Below are 21,894 nucleotides of genomic sequence, written 5' to 3' on the forward strand. Positions count from 1 at the left end.
TCAAACTTTGTTTGGTTCCTGATGTAGTTATCCCACCAAAGGTCAAAGTCTTGAAGTTTGAAAAATATGATTATACTAAGTGTCTAGTGACTCATGTCATTATGTACTGTCAAAAGATAGTCGTTTATACAAGTGATGAAAAATTATTGATGCACGTATTCCAAGATAATCTTACTAATTCTACTACTAGATTGTATGTCCAATTGAATAGAACTCGCATTACTTTATGGAAGGAATTGGCAAAGGTGTTCACACTTAATATCAGCACATTATAGATTTGGCTCCAAATCGTCTCTCTTTGTAAAACATAAAGAAGAAGGCCATAAAATCTTTTAAAAAATATGCCTAGAGGTGGAGAGATATGGCTGTTCAAGTCCAACCACCTCTTATTGAAAAAAAAACCACTGTCTTTTTTGTCAGTACCCTTAAAGCTCCTTACTATGAGAAAATGATAAAAAATGCTACCAAGAACTTTGCTGCCATGATAATCTCTGGTGAAATAATTAAAAATATCATAAAGAATGCCAAGCTAGAAAGAGAAGAGCTAGCTGGCATGAACAAAAGTGAAACACTAAAGAAAAAGGTGAATAAAGCTCAAACTGTGAGCTATGATTATTAAAAATTCAGAAGTTTCCCCAAATATCCATCATTGATATATCCAATCCACTATCCATCATTGAATAATGTAACACCTTTCCTATATCAACTTGTCCCGCTATCTACTTATCCATAAACTTTTTCATCAACTCATACACATAACCATACTATTACATCTATTGTAAAGTCTACCCCAAATCCTAATAATCAAACTAGTAATTCAAGAAGGTCATGAAATAATAAAAATAAAGTCTTTTTTTATCCCATTCTCATGACATATACATATTTGCTACCACATTTAGTGAAGAATCATTTACTAGCCCTTGTTTGTGTCGAGTCAATGAAACCTTCATGCCTAAAATGGCATGACGTTAATGCACAATGTGACTATCATAATGGGATCATAGGTCACTCAATAAAAAATTATATTACATTAAAGCACAAGATATAAGGTCTCTTTAATAAGAGGTTGATCAAGTTTGATAATAAAGGAGAACTGAGCGTCATTGAAATTTCTTTGTGCAATGATACAAGAGCATGATTTTGTTGAGATGTTTTTGAAATTTTATTTTTTAAAGTAATGAACTATAAGACAATCTTTTATGTGTTTATCTTGTATTTATCTCGCATTTTAATAAAATGATAAATGCATTTCTTTACATATTCTTCTTTTTATCTTTATTTTTATGTATATCCCTTTATATTTCACTCATTCCCCCATTTCAAGTAATGAATGTTCAAACAATTGTGATAATAATTTGGGGTTCAATCTTGGAAATTTCATTCATATTGATAAGATTGACGATTTAGACTCACAATTTATTGAGATGAATTAATGTTGACATGTTAAAAGGTAGAAATAAAGCCATTTTAAGATAATCTAGTCCCTTGTATCCAAAAGCTTACTTTCATTCAATATGATTTCTTTAAAAAAACTATTCACATTTGAGATGAAAATTTTTCATTTTTTCTTTTACCTTTCACAAGAAGTAAAACTATCCGGTTGTTATTCCTTTTAAGCCTATTATATTTTTTTTGAAAGAAACCCACAAAGGATCACCTTCCATATTGGGGGGCAAAGTTTGAAAAAAATCTATTTGCAAAAAAAAAAAAAATGTGTCACAAGTGATTACTAGGGCAAAAAAATTTTTAAAAAAAGAAAAAAATCTCTTGTGCGTGTATCCTTCTTGAAAAGAAAAATTGAAAGGAAAAAGTGAGATGAAAGGAAAAATGAAAAAGAAATAAAATAAGAAGGCCCTTGATAAAGAATGTGGCAAAGTGTCAAGGTACTTTAAATAATGAAAGATGATCATTTGGTTTATATCCTTTCAAACACATATTTTTGAACTTATGTTATCATTTTTTATAGCCCTTCACCTAGCCTAAGTTATGTGCCTTAAAAATCAATTTCAATCAAGCATGAATGCTGAAATTGAATAATCATATATTAAGTTGAGGCATGCTTAGGGTATGATTAAATGACGATGAAGGCAATGAGGTCTTATGTTTTAAGGATTCATATGAAATTCAGTGTGAATGCCTATAAGGAATAAAGTAACCTATGAGATTGGGTGCTTACTTCATAAGCAAGAATATAACCATGTGCTAGTCTCAATAGGTTTTATCAATTGCCTCTTATTGATAAAGAATCGACTAGAAACAATTTTGAAACATATAGCTTTTATGCAATGATAATCTTATAATTACAATCTCATTATAATTTCTTTGCAAAGCTTTATTTATATTTTGATGGTTTTATCATATAAGCATTTACACTAAAATATATATACATAAGCTCAATGATAAAAAAAATAAAACTTTTGTAAGATATCAAATATCAAAGTACTACAAACATGATAATATTTTAGCCAAAATATGATTTAGCTTGAAAAGCAAATACTAAACGAACTTATGGGCAATAAGGTCAAATTATCTTCTATCAGCTAACGTGTCAAACATTATTGGTGACTTAGTTTCAATAGCTAAAGAAAATGACTATAAATTTATGTTTGCTTTACTTGATTGTTCTTGAATTATAAATAATGAATTATAAACAAAATTGAAAAAAACCAATTTAGGTGTTAGTCATTATTATCGGCTTAGTTTTTATGTGCAACTCAATTTTTATGTGGAGAAATAATATATACTTTAGCTATTAGTTTTCTTTTAATCTTTTGATTTGAGCTTTAATAAACAAAAAATGTACATGAATAGTCTTTAAGACATTTTGCTTTTATGTTGTGTTAATGTTTTAGGACTTTAACTCTAATTACAATACTTTTATTTTGTCAAAAACATTGTGCAAGCATGATTTTTTTTTTTTTTTGTATTATCAATTATGCATTTAATCTTCTTACCTATTCTGTTATACCTACTTTTATTATTAAAACAAGAAATTATTCAATCCTAGCTATACCATTATTAAAATTTTGACTTTTAATCTCGTTGGCAATGCACGGGCATTATGCCAATAACATAAAAAATTGATAAAAGTTTAATCTTTTCACCAAGTTAAACTCTTTACTTCTCTAATGTAATGTGATAAAATAATTCTTGAAATTATTTATAATTAGAATTTTGCTATGAAAAAAGTAATGTTTAATGCCAAGCAAAGAAATTTCATTACCATATTAGATGTTCTAGTAAAATTTATTGATCTAGGATTAGTGGTATCTCTTTTGCTTGATAAAAGAGTTTCATGTTAAGTGGTAAAAGAGTTTCAAGTTACAAAGTATAGTATTTTTTTTTTAACAAAAGATATCATAGTTTGCGATAAAAGAAGAAAGTTGCATTTTGAATCAAATTTGCTAAATGTGAGCTTTTAAAAGTAACAAAACACTTTGAAAAATGCATATAACTTGCTTGGTTTCTAAGAAAATTTAATCGATTGCATTTGAAACTATGGTGTTAGAAATAGGATACTTTTCCACTTATATAATGAATTAATGGTTGCTTTTGAGGTCTTGATTGTGTTCTCAAGTTATGTTTCAAATATTGACTAGATTTAAGCTTGTGCAATGCATTAGTGATAATTTTATTTTAAAATAATTTTTAAATAAAATAAGAAGAAAATTTTAAATACTAATAGTTGACTAACAATAACAATAGCTTAGAAGTAATTAGATCAAAAATATTTGAATTAGTAAAAATGTTCATTTAATCTATAAACAGCTTAAAATAAAAGGAAATAAAAAATAGAATCAATGAAAAATTTGATTGAGAGGTGATTTTGCATACTAATATTTGAATATATGAGTAACAAATTTCCTTTTTATTTGAATTTGTAATTGAATTTTGCTAATAATTAGAAACTTTTACTAAATTGAAGCTAAAATTTATAATATCATTGAAAATAAAATGTTATCAAGTAAATCAATTTGGACATGTGATAATCAAAAGACATGTGATACTAAATTTGACTATCTCATATAAAAAAGATAGATCGACTATAAAATAATATTATTTTTTATCATGTATATACTATTATTTAAAAATTAGATTGTTATTTATTAAGAAAGCATCAGCTTGTTTTATTTTAAGAAACATTATATTTATAATTTTGACAAAAATTATTTTTTAATGATAAAAATATGTTAGTATTCTCATAAAAAATTAAACCCGTCAATTTCAATATATATAAGACTAATAATTTATTATGCACACTTAACTATTTTTTGCCAATTGCATATTTCAATATATTAAAGATAATAAAAGTTCATATTTGGATTTAATTCTTTTTAAATCCAAATGATACTATATATATATATATATATATATATTAAATTATAAGAAATTCAACTTATTCTAAATGTTTAAAAAAATTCACAACCTTAAAAGTTTTGTAAAAAAAATAGCATACTAAAATGATGAATAAAAAATTATATTTTTGAATTATTTGATGAAAATAACTATTATTTACCATAAATCTTATAATACTTGTTATATGTATCAAAAAATTGAAAGTAAAGAACTGTTTCTATCAATTTTCATTTGCTTTGATAGTAATTAACTCCATTTCAAGTTAAATCATGAAAGTGATAATATCAAAACAACAAATATAATATCAGAATGACAAAAAAAAAAATCATATCACTAAGAAAAGAAATAAAGCAATTCACTTCATAAAAATAATAAAAAATAAAATGCATATTTGATACATATTATAGGATAGGTGATAATTGATCACTTTTTTATAATTTATCACCAAACTTGCTCTTTTATTCCATGATAAAATATAATAAGAATTTGAAATATAAATCGGTATCATAACAAAAACTAAAAAAAAATGTATAAAGATATAAACAATATATGTATAGTTTAAACTATAATAGAACCAATAGTAATAGTACTAGTCAAAACTTAAAAAGAAAACCAAAACATTAAATTTTCAAAAAAATTTTGCTTAATTTTAAAATTTTTTGCAAAATGATTTTAAAAAAATCATTATTCAACTATGATAAAGAATTAATCTAAAAAATCTTAACACAAAAGAAAAAATAAAACGGTACCAAAAATAATACAAAACCAAACATAAAATAATTTAAGCATTTAATCCATCTATATATAGCATCACAAACAAAAAGAAAGAGAACTAAGCTAGGTTTACTACATGGCAAAAGAATATCACAATAATGGGAAAAAAATATTGTAGGGATACAATTTATTTCTTAAGTATCCCAAAACACCTTTATTTATAAAATGGTCTTGAAAATAATTATGGGTCGATTTGTAATTTTTAAATATCTAATTGACTAAAATGAATTTAAGGATCAAATCAAATTCAGTAATAAGATTTTAAATTAAAAGTAATTTATATTTGATAATTAGAATAATCAAACGTATTATGTATTTAACTTGTTTGGGAGAAATAAAAAAAATAAGAATTTTGAAATTAGTGTAATACTGGTAATAAATTCATTTTATTTGATATATTCCAAAATTGATTTTAATTGATTTGATCATCTATTAATCATTTTAAAATTAATATATATACATATATATATATGTACACATATTAAACATGTATATGTGGTTTAAAAGTATACATGGTTTAAAAGGTGGAGTAAATAAATAGGTTATAAATTTCAAAATTAAAAAGTGATTTTTTTTACACAAATATAATTTAAAAGTTAAATATTATAATTGAAAAAAATAAAAAATTTTCCTATGATGATAGCTATTAAAGTTTTATTAGCTTTAATATGAATTTAATTGAGAAAGACTTAAAGTAAATAATAATACAAAATAAATGTTATTGATTTAATTTTTTAAAAATTATTCAAACAAAATAAAATATAAGGTATATGGTGAATTTTCAAGATCGTTCACATGTCAATAATATAAATCATCTGTCATAACAGTTTTGAGGACAACTAAACAAATTTGAAAACAAATTAATGGAGTCACCGTCAATTTTTTTTGGCTAAATATGATTGGCCACCTATTAAAACTTACATTTTTAATAAAATTTTAAAATTAATTGAAACTTATTAAAAAAAAATAATTTTTGGGTTTGCAAAAATAGTTTGAGTTCGAGAGTTGGTTATGCGTGGGTAAGGATTAGCACTCCCACGATACCTGTTTAAAATTATATCAATTAATTATGTGTTATCCTTTAATTATGACTAAAATTATCTTAATTTTGATATTTAAAATTTAATTTTTTTAATTTTCTTTAAAAAAACATATTTTTATGTATTCATAAAAAATAAGAACCTTATATTGAAAAATTTTTAAAAATATTCTAATACTCTGGTAATATTAAAAGAAACTTTCTCACCTAAAGAATCTTTAATAATCTCTATTCGAAATTCTCAAAAATCCTATCTTCGGTGGTTTATATTTATTTTCAGTATTTATGTTAAAAAAATAAAATATGATATCTATAATTTTTTTTAAAACAAATAGTATTTTTTAAAAACTTATTTCTATGCCATTTATAAAAAAGTGAACAATCTTTATAAAAAATTAATCTAAATGCTCCAATATAGTGACGATATTTTAGATATATTTTTTTACCTAAAAATTCTTAAATAATTACTACTTAGATTTTTTTCGGATCTCATCTTCAAAAATTTTTTTTTTTTTTCAATTATTAAAAGTCATATAATAATATAATTTTCTACAATTACATTTATTTCTAAAAAAACACATTCTTATTTATTACAAAAATTTTGTTCAAATTAAAGAAAACAATTAAAAAATAAAAATTTTCATATTGAAATTTTTTTTTAAATATTCTAGTAGCTTAACAATTTTTATAAGACTTTTCTCACCTAAAGAATTTTTTAGGATCATTACTTGGACTTTTCAGAGTCTCACTATTAGAAATTCTCATTACTTAATTTTATTATTAATATTATTATCTATAAACAAAATTATTTCCAAAAATGTATATTTTTATATATAAAAAAAAAAAAACTACTCAAATTAAGTATTATGATAAAATAAAAATTTTTTGTATTGAAAAGAAACTTCTAAATATTCTAATATTTTGATAATTTTTAAAAGACTTTTTTTACCTAAAAAATTCTCGAGAATCACTACTCAAACTTTCTAAGGTCCCATCATCGAAAATTTCATTTGCATTTAAAACTATGTACTACCAACAATTGAATAGAATGTGCATACAAAAAACATATATTGATTATGTTTTAATCTTCTTTACTTATTTTTCAATTATCACCAGAACTTTTGAAAGAAATAAGGTAAATAAAAATTTTGTTGAAAATTTTCCCATATACTCCGATACTTTGATAATATTTTAGAAAGATTTTCTCACCTAAGGATTTCTTAAAAATTTCTACTTGGACTTCCTTAAAATCCCATTGTTCGAAATTTCATTCACTTTTTCCTTTCTTAATTAATTATATTTTTTAATCTAATTTTTAAACTTTAATTATACCAATTTCATTAGTCATTACATTATTATTAACATCTATCAAATTTTTAGAAAAATAGACAAATGAAACTTTTTTGTATTGAATATTTTCCTAAATACTCCATTACTTTGATAGTATTTTTAGAAAAATATCCTCACATATACATTTTAGAGAATTGCTACTCATATTTCTCTAAAATATCATCATAAAAAAATTCCATTCAATTCATTATTAATAAATTTTGTGTAAATATAACATACATGAAAAACAAATTACTCTAAAAGTAAATTGAAATATAAAATTTTAAATTGCATAAGAAATCAAGACAAACATATAGATCCACTCACAAGAAGTCTAAAAAAAGGAAATTTGAATTGCAAAAGGAATGTGAATAGCTTTGAATGATGAGTCATGTATGGAAAGAGGCATTATGGAGAACAAGCAACTTTCGGTCATGTGTTGAAACTTTTGTTTATTATTCAAGTAAAATGAAAACTTACGGCTCTTCACCATCTAATCATAAAGTAATGTCACCTTCCCATGCAATATTCTATTTGTTTAATGATCATGAAATGTGATAAAAGGGGACTTTGACAAGTCATATAACTACAAATCCTAGTATCTATATTTTGAAGTTTTTGCTTCTTTTTTCTTTCAGTTATTGATGGAGTTTTCTAAGGCCGTAATCTTCATTGCCTTTCTTCTAACTAGTTCTCTTCTAAGAAACCATTTAAAACACCAACTAACCATAATACTTATAGCATCAATACATGAAAACAAGCTTGGAACCAGATTAACAATTATATCCACATATAAAGCATCAACCAGAAAAATGGTCACGGCAGTAAAAATGGACACCAATCTAACTACACTAACAAACTTGCATCAAACAAACTAGTATACAATAAGGGTGAATGTAGCAAACATAAAAGAAAAGGGAGCTTTGTTCATGGAAATGACAAGATTCACATAAAAAAACAAAGAAGGCTACCTTTGCTTTTTTTTTCCTCCAAAAAAATGCTTCATTTCCTCTTTTCTTTTTGTTCTTTTGTTGGCAGCTTCCTCTCTTTCTTCCTTTGGTAGCTTTCTACTTATTTTCGGTAGATTCCCCTCCTTTTTTTTTTCTTTTTCCTTTCTCCTTCACGTTTCCTCTATTCGGCTAGCTTGCTATTTTTTTCCAGTAGTTTCTTTCCTCTTTTTTTTATGTGTTTGGCTCCTCCTTTCTCCAGCCCTTTCTTTCTTTCCAATCGATAGACCCCTTTTCCTTAAGAGTCAACCCCTAAAAAATTTTCATTTTATTGATTATAGATCCTTTGATAAAATCTCATCCAAGGGTCAAAGTTTATCTTTTTTTCTTTTTAAGGAACCACCTTTGGTCACTGGATCAAAATCAATAAAAGATCCAATGATTCACATTATTCATTGCAAATGTTAAATTTTTATACCCTTCAAACTCATGAAAAGATCTTTTTACCTATAATGTAAAATTTTTTGTATTTAGGCCATTTTCTTATAAATCAATGTTCTCATGCTCATTTTTTGGATTTTAAAACACAAAAAATCATGAAATATTATAAAATTGAAATCTGAAAAGTTTCATAAAAATCTGAGGTCGAAAAGATCAAATTACGAAAATACCCTTATAAGAGTATTCTGGTAATTTCACACTTACCAATGTATTACTATGATTTCAAATATACTAAAAAAACATAAAATATTATAAAATTAAGATTTGAAAAGTTTCATAAAAATCTAAGCTCAAAAAGATCAAATTACAAATATACCCTTATATGAGATATTTTGGTAATTTCATATTTCTCTCAGTATAATAAAAATTTTTAGTGTTTTAAAAATCATCAAATTTAATTTTAAACCACATTGATTTCAATTAGATTGTGAATTTTGAAGATTGACCCAATTTTATTCATTTTGATCAAATTTTGTACAATTTTGATCAAAATTGACTTTGGGATTTACTTGTTTTATTTATTCTTTATTTTCAATGCACCATGTGAAAAAATATCATCCATATAAATCTCATACGGAAGAATTTGACATTGACCATACATGTCTCATTTTTTTTTTGTTTATTAAATCTAAATATTGATACATTTTATAAGCTTTTTGAGAGACTTTTTTTTATGGGCTTCAAAAAGACTTTGTTCAAATATGTTAAAATGTTCCTGACAAAATTCGATATCCACATCATCCATGTTGAAAATTTTCCATTTTTACCAAAAATTTTGACAGTTATATATTTATATAAAATTAATTGCACACTTTACTCTTATTACATACCATAACAAAATTGAAATTTTATAACATACCTATTAAGTAATCAAAGTTCAAAATATAAGGCCTACAAATGATAAGTACTCTATATACATATAAATATATGGCAGAGAAACCTCAGAAATGAGTTCCTCAGAAATTTTCCGACAATAACTCTGTGTTTGGCTTGTTCATTGACCTATCTTTTTACAACTATACAAGCTCAAAGTAAATACTTTCAAAACAAGAGAAGACAAAGAATAATGCAACAGAAAAGAAAGATGGATACTCTACTAAGAGATTTGTTAACCTGCATTTCCTGCCTTCTCATCCTAAGATTGTTATTCCCGAAAAAGGGGTAAGAAGCTTGGTAAGGATAAGCGAACAAACTTGTGTTTGAGCCCCCAAATATCCTGGCATAGACCATTTCCCCTAACATCCCAATCATCGGATTGAAGAAATTTGTCATCGCTATGCCACCGAGGTTAGATGATGCCAAGGTTGCATAACCTCCATAAGGGTGAGGGAAGTATTGCTGGTGATGAAACTGAGAATGGAAAAAATTTTCATGAAGTCGCTGACTTGGATGAGAAGAAGTGATCATAGTGTTTGATCCAGAAGGAGGTGGTCTTTTGGGAATGACCAGATCTGAGTGGGGATTCTTCGATTCAGAGTCTGAAGATTTACCACGACCATAGAGGGGAACCAATGAGCTGGAAGATATGTTTGCCTTGCACACAGGGCAGTTCTGATGCTGCTGGTTTGCATCAAGGGAAGAAGTTCGGACATGAAGCCACTTATAAATGCATGGCCAGCAGTACAAGTGACCACAAAGGGTGACTACCGGATCTTGTGCTGACTCGAAGCAAATGTTGCAATCAAAGCCGCCTGAATCCTTTTCAAGATCTCTTGTTGGTGCAGTTATCGGATTCCATTTCTGCTTGAGTGAAATATCTCCATCAGACTCAAAGTGTTCTTGCTCAAAGAAGTTTGGTTCCATAGCTATTCTGTTAAAATTTAAACAGTTCAGATGAAAGTATACAAAGGTAAACCAATCACAAAGACACACAATCATTTGAAATACAGAAAGACAAGAGAAAGAGGGTATCATATCATTTCCATACATGAATTAAAAAAGAAAAATGTTCACCGTATAGCAAAAAATAACTTGCACATGCAGAAGCATTTACAGCAAAATGTCCACAAGCAAAGTTTGACAATGTGCTCCTAAAAAAGCAGAGTTCTAAAGAAAATGATCATATGACAACAGAATAAAAAGATATTATCTAGCCAGACTGGCTTCAAATTGATAAAATGCTGAGAGGAAGGTAAAGGTTCCTCAACCCACCAATCACAAATGGAGCTCTCCACCATTGCAACCCAAGATAAATACAGAAGATGGTGCCCAGAATTCTTTGATTTTCAACGGAATCAAACACAATTTAATCATTGAAAAGCCAGAAGATGAAATAATAGAAAAAAGATTGAAGCAGGAAATGCCATCAAATTAGAAGAAATAGTACACAAAATTACAGAAGATGACATTTAATTTAAAGATAGGCAGAATTCTATACATGAAGAATACAATTTTACGCTATATTTAACCAAATCACATCCTTCTTTAAAATCAATTCTCTTTTTTTTTTCCCCTTCTTCTTCCTCTTTCAAGAAGACAATTATCTTTAAAATATGCAATAAATTCAAGAATCAAGAACCCAAATTAAATATATATATATATATATCCTTTATAGATATCTAACAATTTAACATACCAGATGAAAAATCAAGCGAAAGATGAAAATTTTCAGCCAAAACAGGATCAAACAGGAAACCCAAAAAGCCAAAAAGAAAGAAATCAAGAGAACTTGAAAGAGATGGAGATAGAGCTTACCGGTAAAGAAGAATCTGAAACAGACCAAAATTAAATATGGGTTATGATCAAAACCCAGAATTTTCAAGAGAAAAAATGTGGGATTTTTTTGGTATGTTTAGCCTTTTGAATAGAGTCAAATTCATTTGGGAAGAAAGGAAAAGCAAGAGAACATCATATTTATAGAGAAAAATTAGGCACATCTTTGATTTTGTTGGAATTTTCTCTTTTTTTTAGATTCTTTTAGTTAAAGAACCTTTTTATTTTAAAAAAAAAAAAAAAAGGTAAAATGAGATAATATTGAAAAAAAATTTTCTACATTTTTTACTTGACTATTTAATTAGAATAAAGAAAAAAATTATAAAAGCATTACACCGTGAAAAAGAGTGATCATCTAGAAGGATGTGACAACCTCATAAATAAAAAGCGTATTTTTTGAAATAAGGTTAACATTAAAAAAAAAATAATGTATTTTTTTCCTTTGGATTAAATTTTATGAATTTGCTGACTAGACGGTCATATCCAAAGAATTAAAACTCCTTTAAATTAATCTTCGCTCTAAGCAATCTTGAGTTCCAAGAAAAACATGGAAGACAGCCAGGTGAATTACACGTGGCAATAATGAATGAGTTACAAGAAAAGACATGAAATAGACAGCCATCTGATTACACGTGGCAATAAATGGAATAATATTGCAAGATTTGACAAAATTAAAATGGACGGTTTGATACTTATAGTTAATTATGATCATTTAACAATTTAAAAAAAATCATAATATAAAAATAAAAATAAAAATAAAAAATAACATATATTAAATTTTGAATTTAAATTTATTAAATATCATTTTTAATTATAAATCAATTAAAATAAACTTTAATTCTTTCCATAATTTTTTTTTCTTTTTTTTTTCTCCTCTTTTATATGCTTTTCAAGCCACACTAGTAATTGGATTTTTTTTATTTTGGCAAGGTTAAGTTTTTTTTAATTTAAATTTTATTATTTTAATAAATAATAATAGTTTTTATAATTTTTATGAAGCTATAGTTTATATGAATTCTTGAAATCCATTTCCCTATTAGCGGAAGTCTCAAATTTTAAAGTATATTTATTTTTTATAGTTAAAATTATTAGAGATTGAATATCAATTATTAACATTAAAATTTTAATATTTTTATCAATATGAAACATATTTATTAACAGTTTATTTTTTAATAATATTTATACATATTAAAATATTTTATGTACTAAAATCATATTATGTATGTATTTAATATAATTTTATATTAAAATTATTCAATCAAAATTTGGTTTGTTGGAATATTAATTAATACCTTAAATATAAAAATTTTAGACCAACTTAACAGTCTTGGTTTCATCTTGATTCAAACATCCACATGGTTGAAATTGAAATGGAAGGATTAAGAATTTAAGGCCTTCCATCTAGCCTAATAGTTTAGGGATCAACCATTAATTAGAACATGACTTTTCAAGAGAAATTTTTTTTTTTTAATAATGACTTTTCAAAAGCAATTGTTATCTCTTAAATGTGGAAAATATTAAATAACAACAACCTTTTGTTTTTAATTTATTTTTCTTATATCTTTTGTTGTAATAATAAAGTAGCTATCAACTTCAAACAATAAAAAATTCGAAAGAATTGGCTACAGTTATTTTTATTCTATGAAGTAACAGTGAGAGTGCAATCAGGAATTCCACAATTTCGTTTTCAATTATTTCAATTTTCGTTTTTGATACGTTCAACGAGAAAAAAAGTTTCCTTTAATGTTGAATTTCTAGAAAATTTTCAAAAGCATGGATTTTTTTTTTTATCATTGAATTTGATGAATCTTTGATTTCTAGACAATTTGAAATTTGTAATTTGATGTTCGTTGGTCTTTAATTCTAAAGATAAGAACGTGGGAAGATTATCTTATTCAATGCCGTGTCGCCCTGTCACCCTGTTGGGAAAAACTAATTCCAGCGCGTATCAAGCAGATTAATACCAAGATGACACGTGAGAAAATGAGAACATTATAGTGTATCCAAAAGTAAACTTAGTAATTTAAAAACTTAATTTTATCTGAATAAATTATAAAATTTATAACAAATTTAAAATCATTATGCATACCAAAATTGCTGATATTATTATTATTATTGATTAGTAAAATTTACATTAAAAAAAGTGAGAGAAAATTTTGTTTTATGGTATAAAATTCATTCATCTAAGTTATTTTAAAAAAAAATCAAAAGGTCTTTTGAATTTCAAATAGTCAATTTCATCAATAAAATATTACGACTTATTGAATTACACAAAAAAGATTATTTATCTCAAAAATGTCTATATAAAATTTTAAAAAAATATCAACATCTTTTGTTTCATTTATCAAAGAAAGATAAAAAAAAAAGTTATAATCAAAAAACCGTTAATTTGATTGAATTAATCGATTTATTAATTTTTTTATTTTGATGTATTCCGAACATTATAATATATTCAAATGTAAACTTAATAATTTTAAATTAAATATAACGATACAATAAGAAAATAATACGATTTAAAATTTTATAAAATATATATATTTGATAAAAATAAAAAAAAATAAAAAATATATATATATATATATATATATATATATTGAGTTTAACGTGTCTATGACTTATAATATGACAATTTTCATGTTTTGCACGTGCTTTCCAAATTAAACATATACCTATATACGTCATGCTATATGCTGCATGTTCTGCACATGAACCCGGAAGATGCATGCAAGGTTTAGGAAAGTATTAATTCTGGTCCAAGAAATTCTAGAACCTAATATATGTTGCCACCTCTGTTCTTCACTCCACATGTTCAATCATGATAATGTGTGAATCTGCGCACAGATGACCATTTGAGCAGTATCTTATTGACCGTTATATGTTAATTAGTGATAGTTCCAAACTCCTTATCATTCTCTCTAAAATCAAAATTATTGGATAATATTTGTCTCCAAGAAAACCTTTCTATTACGTGGTAAGAGAAGCAGCAGCATTTCATCCACTACTTGAAACTTAAAGTATTAGCATGAAGTCTCAACCAGAACTTCACAGTGGCTGTTGCTCCCTACACCAGTGGACAAGTAAAACGAGCAAATCAATGGGTCAACTTATTAACAGATACTTCCCAAATTGATGCTTAAAACTTGTTCATGTTAAAGTATGATACCAGCAGCACCTAGAACTTAGCTCAATTGATTCATGCAGCCACCTTTACAAGGTGGCTGCCACGAGATTTGGGATTCAAATCCGAATACCTGCAACATTTTCTCTTATCTCCAAACTGCGGCCTCTTTTGTACAATAAAAAAGGATGATGTCAACAGGCCCGTTCCTACTCACTAACCTTAAAGATAAACTGGAGATTCCACAGCAATAAATAAAGATGAAAACAGGCTACTAAAAAAAATTATTGAAACAAGAAACATATAACTAATTAACGCTAACTAAAAGAGAAAGAAAATACAGCTTCTTCTCATAACTGTACAGGGGGCAGACGAGTTTATTTCAGACATAAGGTATCTTAACATGAACCATTGGAAGATGACAAAAGAAGATATCGATGGAACGTGCTTAACTTCCAGGAAAAGTGACGACATTTTCTTACCACCCTATAAGAATTTCTCAATGCAGGTTGTCAAGGTGGACTTGGGAACAGCACCAATGACTGCATCTTTCTTCTCCCCATTCTTGAAGATCATAACAGTCGGAATGCTTCGAATTCCATATCGATTTGTAACGGTAGGGCTCTCATCAGTGTTAACTTTGTAACATTTGAGTTTCCCAGCATATTGCTTTGCCAGTTCGTCAATTATAGGGAGGATCAAACGACAAGGCCCACACCATGGAGCCCAAAATTCGACCAAAACAGGCAATTCACAATCAAGAACAAGTGACTGCCATGTATCATCCTTGGCATTAAGCACTGCAAATTTCAAGAACAAGCACAATGACATATACTTCACCAAATGTCAATTCTAAATACAATGGCAAGGTCACATAAACAATAACATGAATTCTCCATTGTTCCTTGATCCTGTTTCATTTGTGAACAAGCAAAACTAAAAAAGAGTTTCAAATTCCTTCATTTATGTTTTAAAAGATAAACCATGGATCAACAATGTTAACCAAAATGAGAGCCAATCAATTCCTCTAATACTCAACTAAAACATGAGTAAAAGGGCACCTCGACGATTACAACCTGAGTTTAAACATAGGTAGAATCAGCTCGTTTATGATAACTTCAGGTAAGAAAGGTTTGACTTTTACATGAATCTAATTTCTTTTACCTTTACTCCAAATAATTCTTTCTATTTTCTTCCATTTTCCCTCACTTTCCAAGCCACCAAACAAACCAAAAACATAACAAAAACAATTATAACAGAAACGTCAAATTAATTTAACCGAATTGAATTGAAACGACGAAACAGACCATCAAGAGCAGTCTCGTGGGCCTCACAAACAAAACGTCCATCTCGACTGAGCCGATGCGGATCCGGACTCAACGATTTGGACGACAGAGTGACCGATGCCGGCCTCGGTTTAATCTTGAGACCTCGAAATTCCGGTAATCTAACGGATATTCTCCGCTTAGAAGAAGAGGCAAAAACAGCAGCCGTAATTGGAGTGAAAGTAACCGTAGCGGCAGCCATCGGGAGATGAAATTAATCGCAGACAAAAATTGGAAATTTCGAAGAGAGTGAGGGTTTGGAAATAAATTTTTGCTCAGGCAGAAATTTTCTGGTGTGGACGCTTCTAGAATAGTACAGTGCCATCGTGGCATTTACAAGGATTTACTAAATCAGATAAAACAAATTAGTAACGAGTAACGAGTAAACTGAAGTCGGATCGTTGTTTTTTATTTTTTTACGAAAAACAATAAAAAACAAAAAAAATAAAATAAATTGAATCTTAATTGAAATATTGAAATATTTTATTAGATACTTTCAGTCGAAAAATATTTTACCAAAGAAAGTAAAGATGAGAAATCCTAAGCTTCAATGTTTCTTTTATAGCAAACAATATATTGTAACCAATTAAAATTTGAGATTATAAAAGTAAAAATTAAAAAAAAAAAGAATTGTTTCATATACATAAATATAAGAAAATAAATAGAAAAATTAGTCAATTTTTAATTTAATAAGAAAAATACCAATTAAAGAAAGTCTACTTTAATAAAAAATTTAATGTTAATAAGAAAATAAATAAAAATTAGCTAATATTCTAATTTTTAATAAGAAAATCATTAATTAAAGATAAAATAACTAATTTAATAAATTGTAAAAGGTTTACTATTTACATTTTTAAAAAATGATACTTTTATCTAAAAAATATTAGAAATCATAATTTAATAAAAAATCATACCCGCATGCACACTTTGATTTGAAGTTCATTCTTAGGTAAACAATATAATTAAATTATTCAATCATATTTAAAAAATAACATTTATCGAATACAAAGTTTAAATTTCAATTTCTGTAATTCCTTTTCCTATTTTTCCATTGATCCTTCATTTATACAAAAAAAAAAAAAAACAAATGGTTAAATTAGAACAAAATTTTTTCAATTCCTTCATTTTCCTTCCTAAAAAAATGCAAGTGAAAAAACGTGTAACCTATTCCAAAAGAGATTCAATTACAAATGTCTGATTTGGATTCTGTTTTGAACTAAGACAAGTTTCTCTCACGCATTAGAGATTCTATCTTCCCCACATCTTCAGGTGTGTCAACTCCATGAGTCTCATGCTCAACCTTTATGACCTGCAGCAAAACAGGTGTATTTGTCTTTTAATACGAAATACCCTCCATTCTTCAGCCGTGTGAGGATGGCTCCATCGCGAATATCAGTTACATAAAGAAAGATTTAGGTCATGTTTGGTATACAAGATTATGATAAGATAATATTATAAATAAAATAAAATTAAATAATGTCATACTATCTTATGTTTGATATGTGCAAAGATTAAGATAGGATAATTAATTTATTGATCAAAATTATCCTTCTTCAAAGTTTATACAATTTAAATTATTGATATAATTTTTAAAAGTATAATAAAACATGTAAGTTTAATTCCATGAATTAAAAATAATCCCCTACTTTTCCAAATGATAGAGTTATACTATTGGCATAGGATATCTAATCTTTTCAATAATTCAATCCTTTTGTTTAAGTACATAACAAACATGTGATAGGATGATTAGTATCATATCTTTCAACTAATTCTATGTGCCAAACGTAATCTTAGCCTATAGCTGTGGGCCATGTGAATGCTTGAGTATGACACCAGGTTATATTTGGTAAGTTATTTAAACCTACAGGATATAAGACAAGTGAACTTCAAAGTTTTAACAGCACGACATATTGTTATATCAAGTGTGATATAATGAAAACAATGGTTTGAACCCAAGACTTAGTATAATTGGTTCATGCAGCCACCTTTAAGAGGTGACATCCAAACCATCCTGGTGCCTACAATCCCTTTCCTATGCCCAGGTTACGACTTCCTTTGTACCAAAAAAACAATGGTCTAAATGTGATAAACATCAGAATGGTCGCATTCATGGGAAGTGGCATATAGGTTTATACTATATTTTTATCTTACCGAAGGATTAAATAATGGTAAAGGATTTTGTCATACCTTCATCTTATAGCCGTTCTCAAGGACTTTAAGCTGTTCCAGATCCTCTTCTAGTTGCAGTGGAGTAGGCTGAAGCTGTGGATATATTTTTAGAAACTCTGAATCATAGCTCTGTTTGAACATAAAATTCGGTAACATCAACTAAACAAACAAAGGAAAAACATATTTATTTTTAATTTTAAACTATAGCAAAATTCCATCCTGAGACCTGAATTCCGAGATGAAGCAAGTAAGGAAACTGTGGATTGACTTTCGCTGATCTATATCAAGTCAGTCAACAAATACATTAGTGCAAATGCTATTAAAATAAAATATGTAACACTTAAAAATACACATACACACAAATATAGATGTATAATCTTACTTGTTAAATGGTACGAGTCCTCTAGAGAAATAAACAGCATAACCGCGATTATCTACCACACATTTCACTCTATTTGGATCAAAAGCATCTTCAGGTTTCAAAAAGGTGACAGCGGTGCTAAACACTGCATCTGGTGCTGCCTGCAACACCAATAGACCATTTGAAACAATTTAAAACAATAAGCACTTATACGAGGAACAAGATATATCACAGAAATAAAACAAAAAACTACAGATATAAACATTAACTTTACAGCAATAGAACCAATATTAATCTACTGACGAAACTTAGAATAATGAACCTGCAGAGCTTTAACAACTCCATCTATTATCTCAGGTTCAATAAGAGGTTCATCCCCCTGAATATTCACAACAATGTCATACTTCTTCTCTAGCTTTCCAAGTGCTTCATTACATCTTTCGGTGCCTATAAGTTACCAAAGAGTGGATCTATATGTCAATGGATCAAGTATAGCATGAAAATTAGAAACATGATGATAACCATGGCTCCTACCATTTCGACAAGACTCTGATGTCATTATCACAGCAGCACCAAATCCTCGACAGCATTCTGCAATCTTTTCATCATCTGTTGCCACAACTACACCAAAAAGAAATAATTAAGTCAGATATTATATAATGCAACGTGAGACAAAGGCCATTCAAAGGTGAGAAGCAATCACCTGTAAATCCCTATTTTTGATGCTCTCATATTTTGTTCATAACATTAATCTTTAAGTATAAGTCACCAATAACAAGGATATTGCATGATTCAATTGCAATACCAAGCAAATTTTTATGCCTTCTACAGGCAAAAAAAGCAATTTATACCAATAGGATGTGTGATAAACAAGACAGAACCATGATGAAAATTTCAGTCATCAATCATTGCATTAAAACCTAAAAGCACGTTTTTAGATTATGTCATGCAGTTGCCTAGCCTCTGTATTGTCTAGCTACTGCCATACCACATTGTTTGAATTTACCCCAGCTCTCATATTTTTGTCTCCAGTTAGTATCTTTTATGTATCTTGGACCTTCCCCCTAAAAGTTTTTTGAACCACCATAAAATTAAATGGAATTCAAGGTGCAAACATACCTATATGATCCAATGTGGTTGCCAATTTTGATCTTTCCCAAGTTCTCTGTTAAATAACAACAAAAATGTCAGTAAGATACAAGCATGTAATATCATCAAATTTCGCAAAGGACGGAAATGCTTAAAATTTGGCAATGAAAACATCAACTTGGGAAAACCAACTTTTCTTCCCCATCATCTCGGAAAAAAGCTTCTAATAAAACTTCATGTAAATTAAATGTAGGCAAATCGGTGCCATGCTTGTATTGTCGTAAAAATAAGCTACTACAATCTACAAAAGGATTTTTTAATCAATGGAAACTAACATATAACCTATAAAGTCCTTCCTACATACGAAAAAAACCCACAGTTTTAACCAATATCAGAAGATCGATTGCGATTAGACAAACTGGAATTTCCAAGTTCAAAGATGGTTCAACTTATTCCTTATTTCATATAGCCCATCTTCCAGCTAACACATTCATGATCCTACATATGATCACAAAGAAATTTAAACGCCTCTCTTTTATTATTATTTTTTCTCAAATATAGAATTTTTTATCCCCTTTTTGTCTTAGGAATCTAATCAAAATTGTAATATTAATAACAATGGTTCATTGCATAACTAAACTATAACATGCTTGCACATAAAAAATTTGATCTTTTTCTTCTGGTCTAGTATTCTGTCCACATATTCAAAACATTAGAATTAAAAATTAACTCTTTAATCTCATAATTTACATTAATCGAAATCCCATATCGAATTTCTCGGAAAACCACAAACCAAAACAAATGCAACAAAAAAGGGCACATAGAAAATTGAAATTTTAGCTAAAATCAGACTTTAAACAAAAGAGTACCTGGATCATGGGTTTCCCAAGGATATGAACCAAAGGCTTGCCTTCGAACCGAGAAGAGGCAAACCTGGCGGGTATGACGCCCACGACGCGGGTCCGGAACTTCCTGGCCCAACCCAGATAAGCATGTGCACCAATGGCTATGGCAATTGCTGTGCCAGCTAGAATGCTGTGAACTATCCAAGCTTTAGCTGTTGAAGAAGAAGACGAAGAAGAAGAGGAAGAGCAGATTGACATTAAAAGAAATTATTTTAGAGAAATTTTGTATGCTTACAAAAAAAATAAGTATACATTGAAACTTACAATTTCAAAGCCTCATTTTGAATTTTAAAAAAACATAAATTTTATCACTTTATTTAAATAAATTCTTATATTTTTATAAATTAATATTTAAATCATTAATCTTTAATTTACATTTAAATAAACTATCAATTTTTAATTATATCCAAATAAATTTTTAATTTTTAATTTTTAATTTATACATAAATAAGCATTTAAATTAATCAATCTTTTATTCGAAATAAAATTTTATTTGGATATAAATAAAAAAAAATTATTTGATTATAATAAAAAATATAGAAGTTTATAATAATTTAAAGATTTTTTTAGTATTTTAAAGAAAATTAAATTAAACATTTAATTTGAAACGAGAAAATAATTTTTAATATAGACTGATTTTACAATTGACTTTTATAAATTAGCTCAAAATGCTCAATGGAAAGTTGCTAAGCAAAGGGGATATTGCCGAAAGGATTTTCAAGAACTAATACATGGCCATGGTGTCAAAAGTTAAAAAAAATATATATATATATAATAATTATTAAATCAATAGGAGATTTATATTTAAATATTTATAACTTTTTTTGTCTTTAATAATTCATAAATTTATATTATATAAAATATTAATAATTTATAGATTTTATATTAATTTTATATAAAAATTATTTATCATAACTTATAATAATATAAAAAATATGAAATACATTTTATTTCATTAAACTCATATATAATTTTTATTAAAATTTTAATTTATATCCTTTCTTTTATATTTTTTATCATGTCATTATATTATATTATATTTTACATTATCATAATTATCTTTTTCTTTTTTGGTAAGAAAAAATAGATTATTTATTCTTTCAAATCAAATCGATGTGTCGTATCTGATAGTTTAAGATAAATAATTAAAAATTATGCATTCGAAATAACTTTAATAAGCGATCACTGATAGGATTTTAATCCAAAATCTCTTTATCAATAAAAATGAACCTTAATTAATTGAGCAAATCACTTATTTAAACATCTATT

At 27.1% G+C, this 21,894-nt stretch overlaps 2 protein-coding genes and 1 pseudogene across 7 annotated transcripts; all 3 read right to left on the minus strand.

The window, feature by feature from the left end:
* Window positions 1-9,773: 9,773 nt before the first annotated feature.
* On the minus strand, window positions 9,774-12,014 carry LOC111301677 (E3 ubiquitin-protein ligase RMA3 pseudogene; annotated as a pseudogene). Its single transcript, XR_016328083.1, has 2 exons — window positions 11,641-12,014; window positions 9,774-10,756 (listed from the first exon to the last, which is right to left on the minus strand). The product of XR_016328083.1 is annotated as an E3 ubiquitin-protein ligase RMA3 pseudogene (transcript).
* Window positions 12,015-15,031: 3,017 nt separating this feature from the next.
* On the minus strand, window positions 15,032-16,413 carry LOC111302313 (uncharacterized). Its single transcript, XM_022898243.2, has 2 exons — window positions 16,084-16,413; window positions 15,032-15,576 (listed from the first exon to the last, which is right to left on the minus strand). The coding sequence occupies exons 1-2, from the start codon at window positions 16,301-16,303 to the stop codon at window positions 15,263-15,265; spliced, it is 534 nt and encodes a 177-aa protein (XP_022753978.2). The 5' UTR covers window positions 16,304-16,413; the 3' UTR covers window positions 15,032-15,262.
* A 647-nt stretch (window positions 16,414-17,060) lies between these two features.
* Window positions 17,061-20,887, minus strand: LOC111302314 (3-deoxy-manno-octulosonate cytidylyltransferase, mitochondrial-like). 5 transcript variants are annotated; one of them, XM_022898244.2, is made up of 8 exons: window positions 20,590-20,887; window positions 19,751-19,796; window positions 19,166-19,252; window positions 18,954-19,078; window positions 18,653-18,792; window positions 18,497-18,548; window positions 18,289-18,399; window positions 17,061-17,410 (listed from the first exon to the last, which is right to left on the minus strand). In XM_022898244.2, the coding sequence occupies exons 1-8, from the start codon at window positions 20,821-20,823 to the stop codon at window positions 17,318-17,320; spliced, it is 888 nt and encodes a 295-aa protein (XP_022753979.2). In that variant the 5' UTR covers window positions 20,824-20,887; the 3' UTR covers window positions 17,061-17,317. The 5 variants fall into 5 exon arrangements, with proteins under 5 accessions (XP_022753979.2, XP_022753980.2, XP_089600574.1 ...); XM_022898245.2 differs by having other exon boundaries at window positions 19,166-19,240; window positions 20,590-20,861; XM_089744448.1 differs by having other exon boundaries at window positions 18,289-18,363; window positions 20,590-20,861.
* Window positions 20,888-21,894: the final 1,007 nt, after the last annotated feature.

This window comes from Durio zibethinus, chromosome 15 (genome assembly GCF_047325235.1).
Source record: "Durio zibethinus cultivar Kanyao isolate XHJ-2024 chromosome 15, ASM4732523v1, whole genome shotgun sequence".
NCBI classification, from domain to species: domain Eukaryota; kingdom Viridiplantae; phylum Streptophyta; class Magnoliopsida; order Malvales; family Malvaceae; genus Durio; species Durio zibethinus.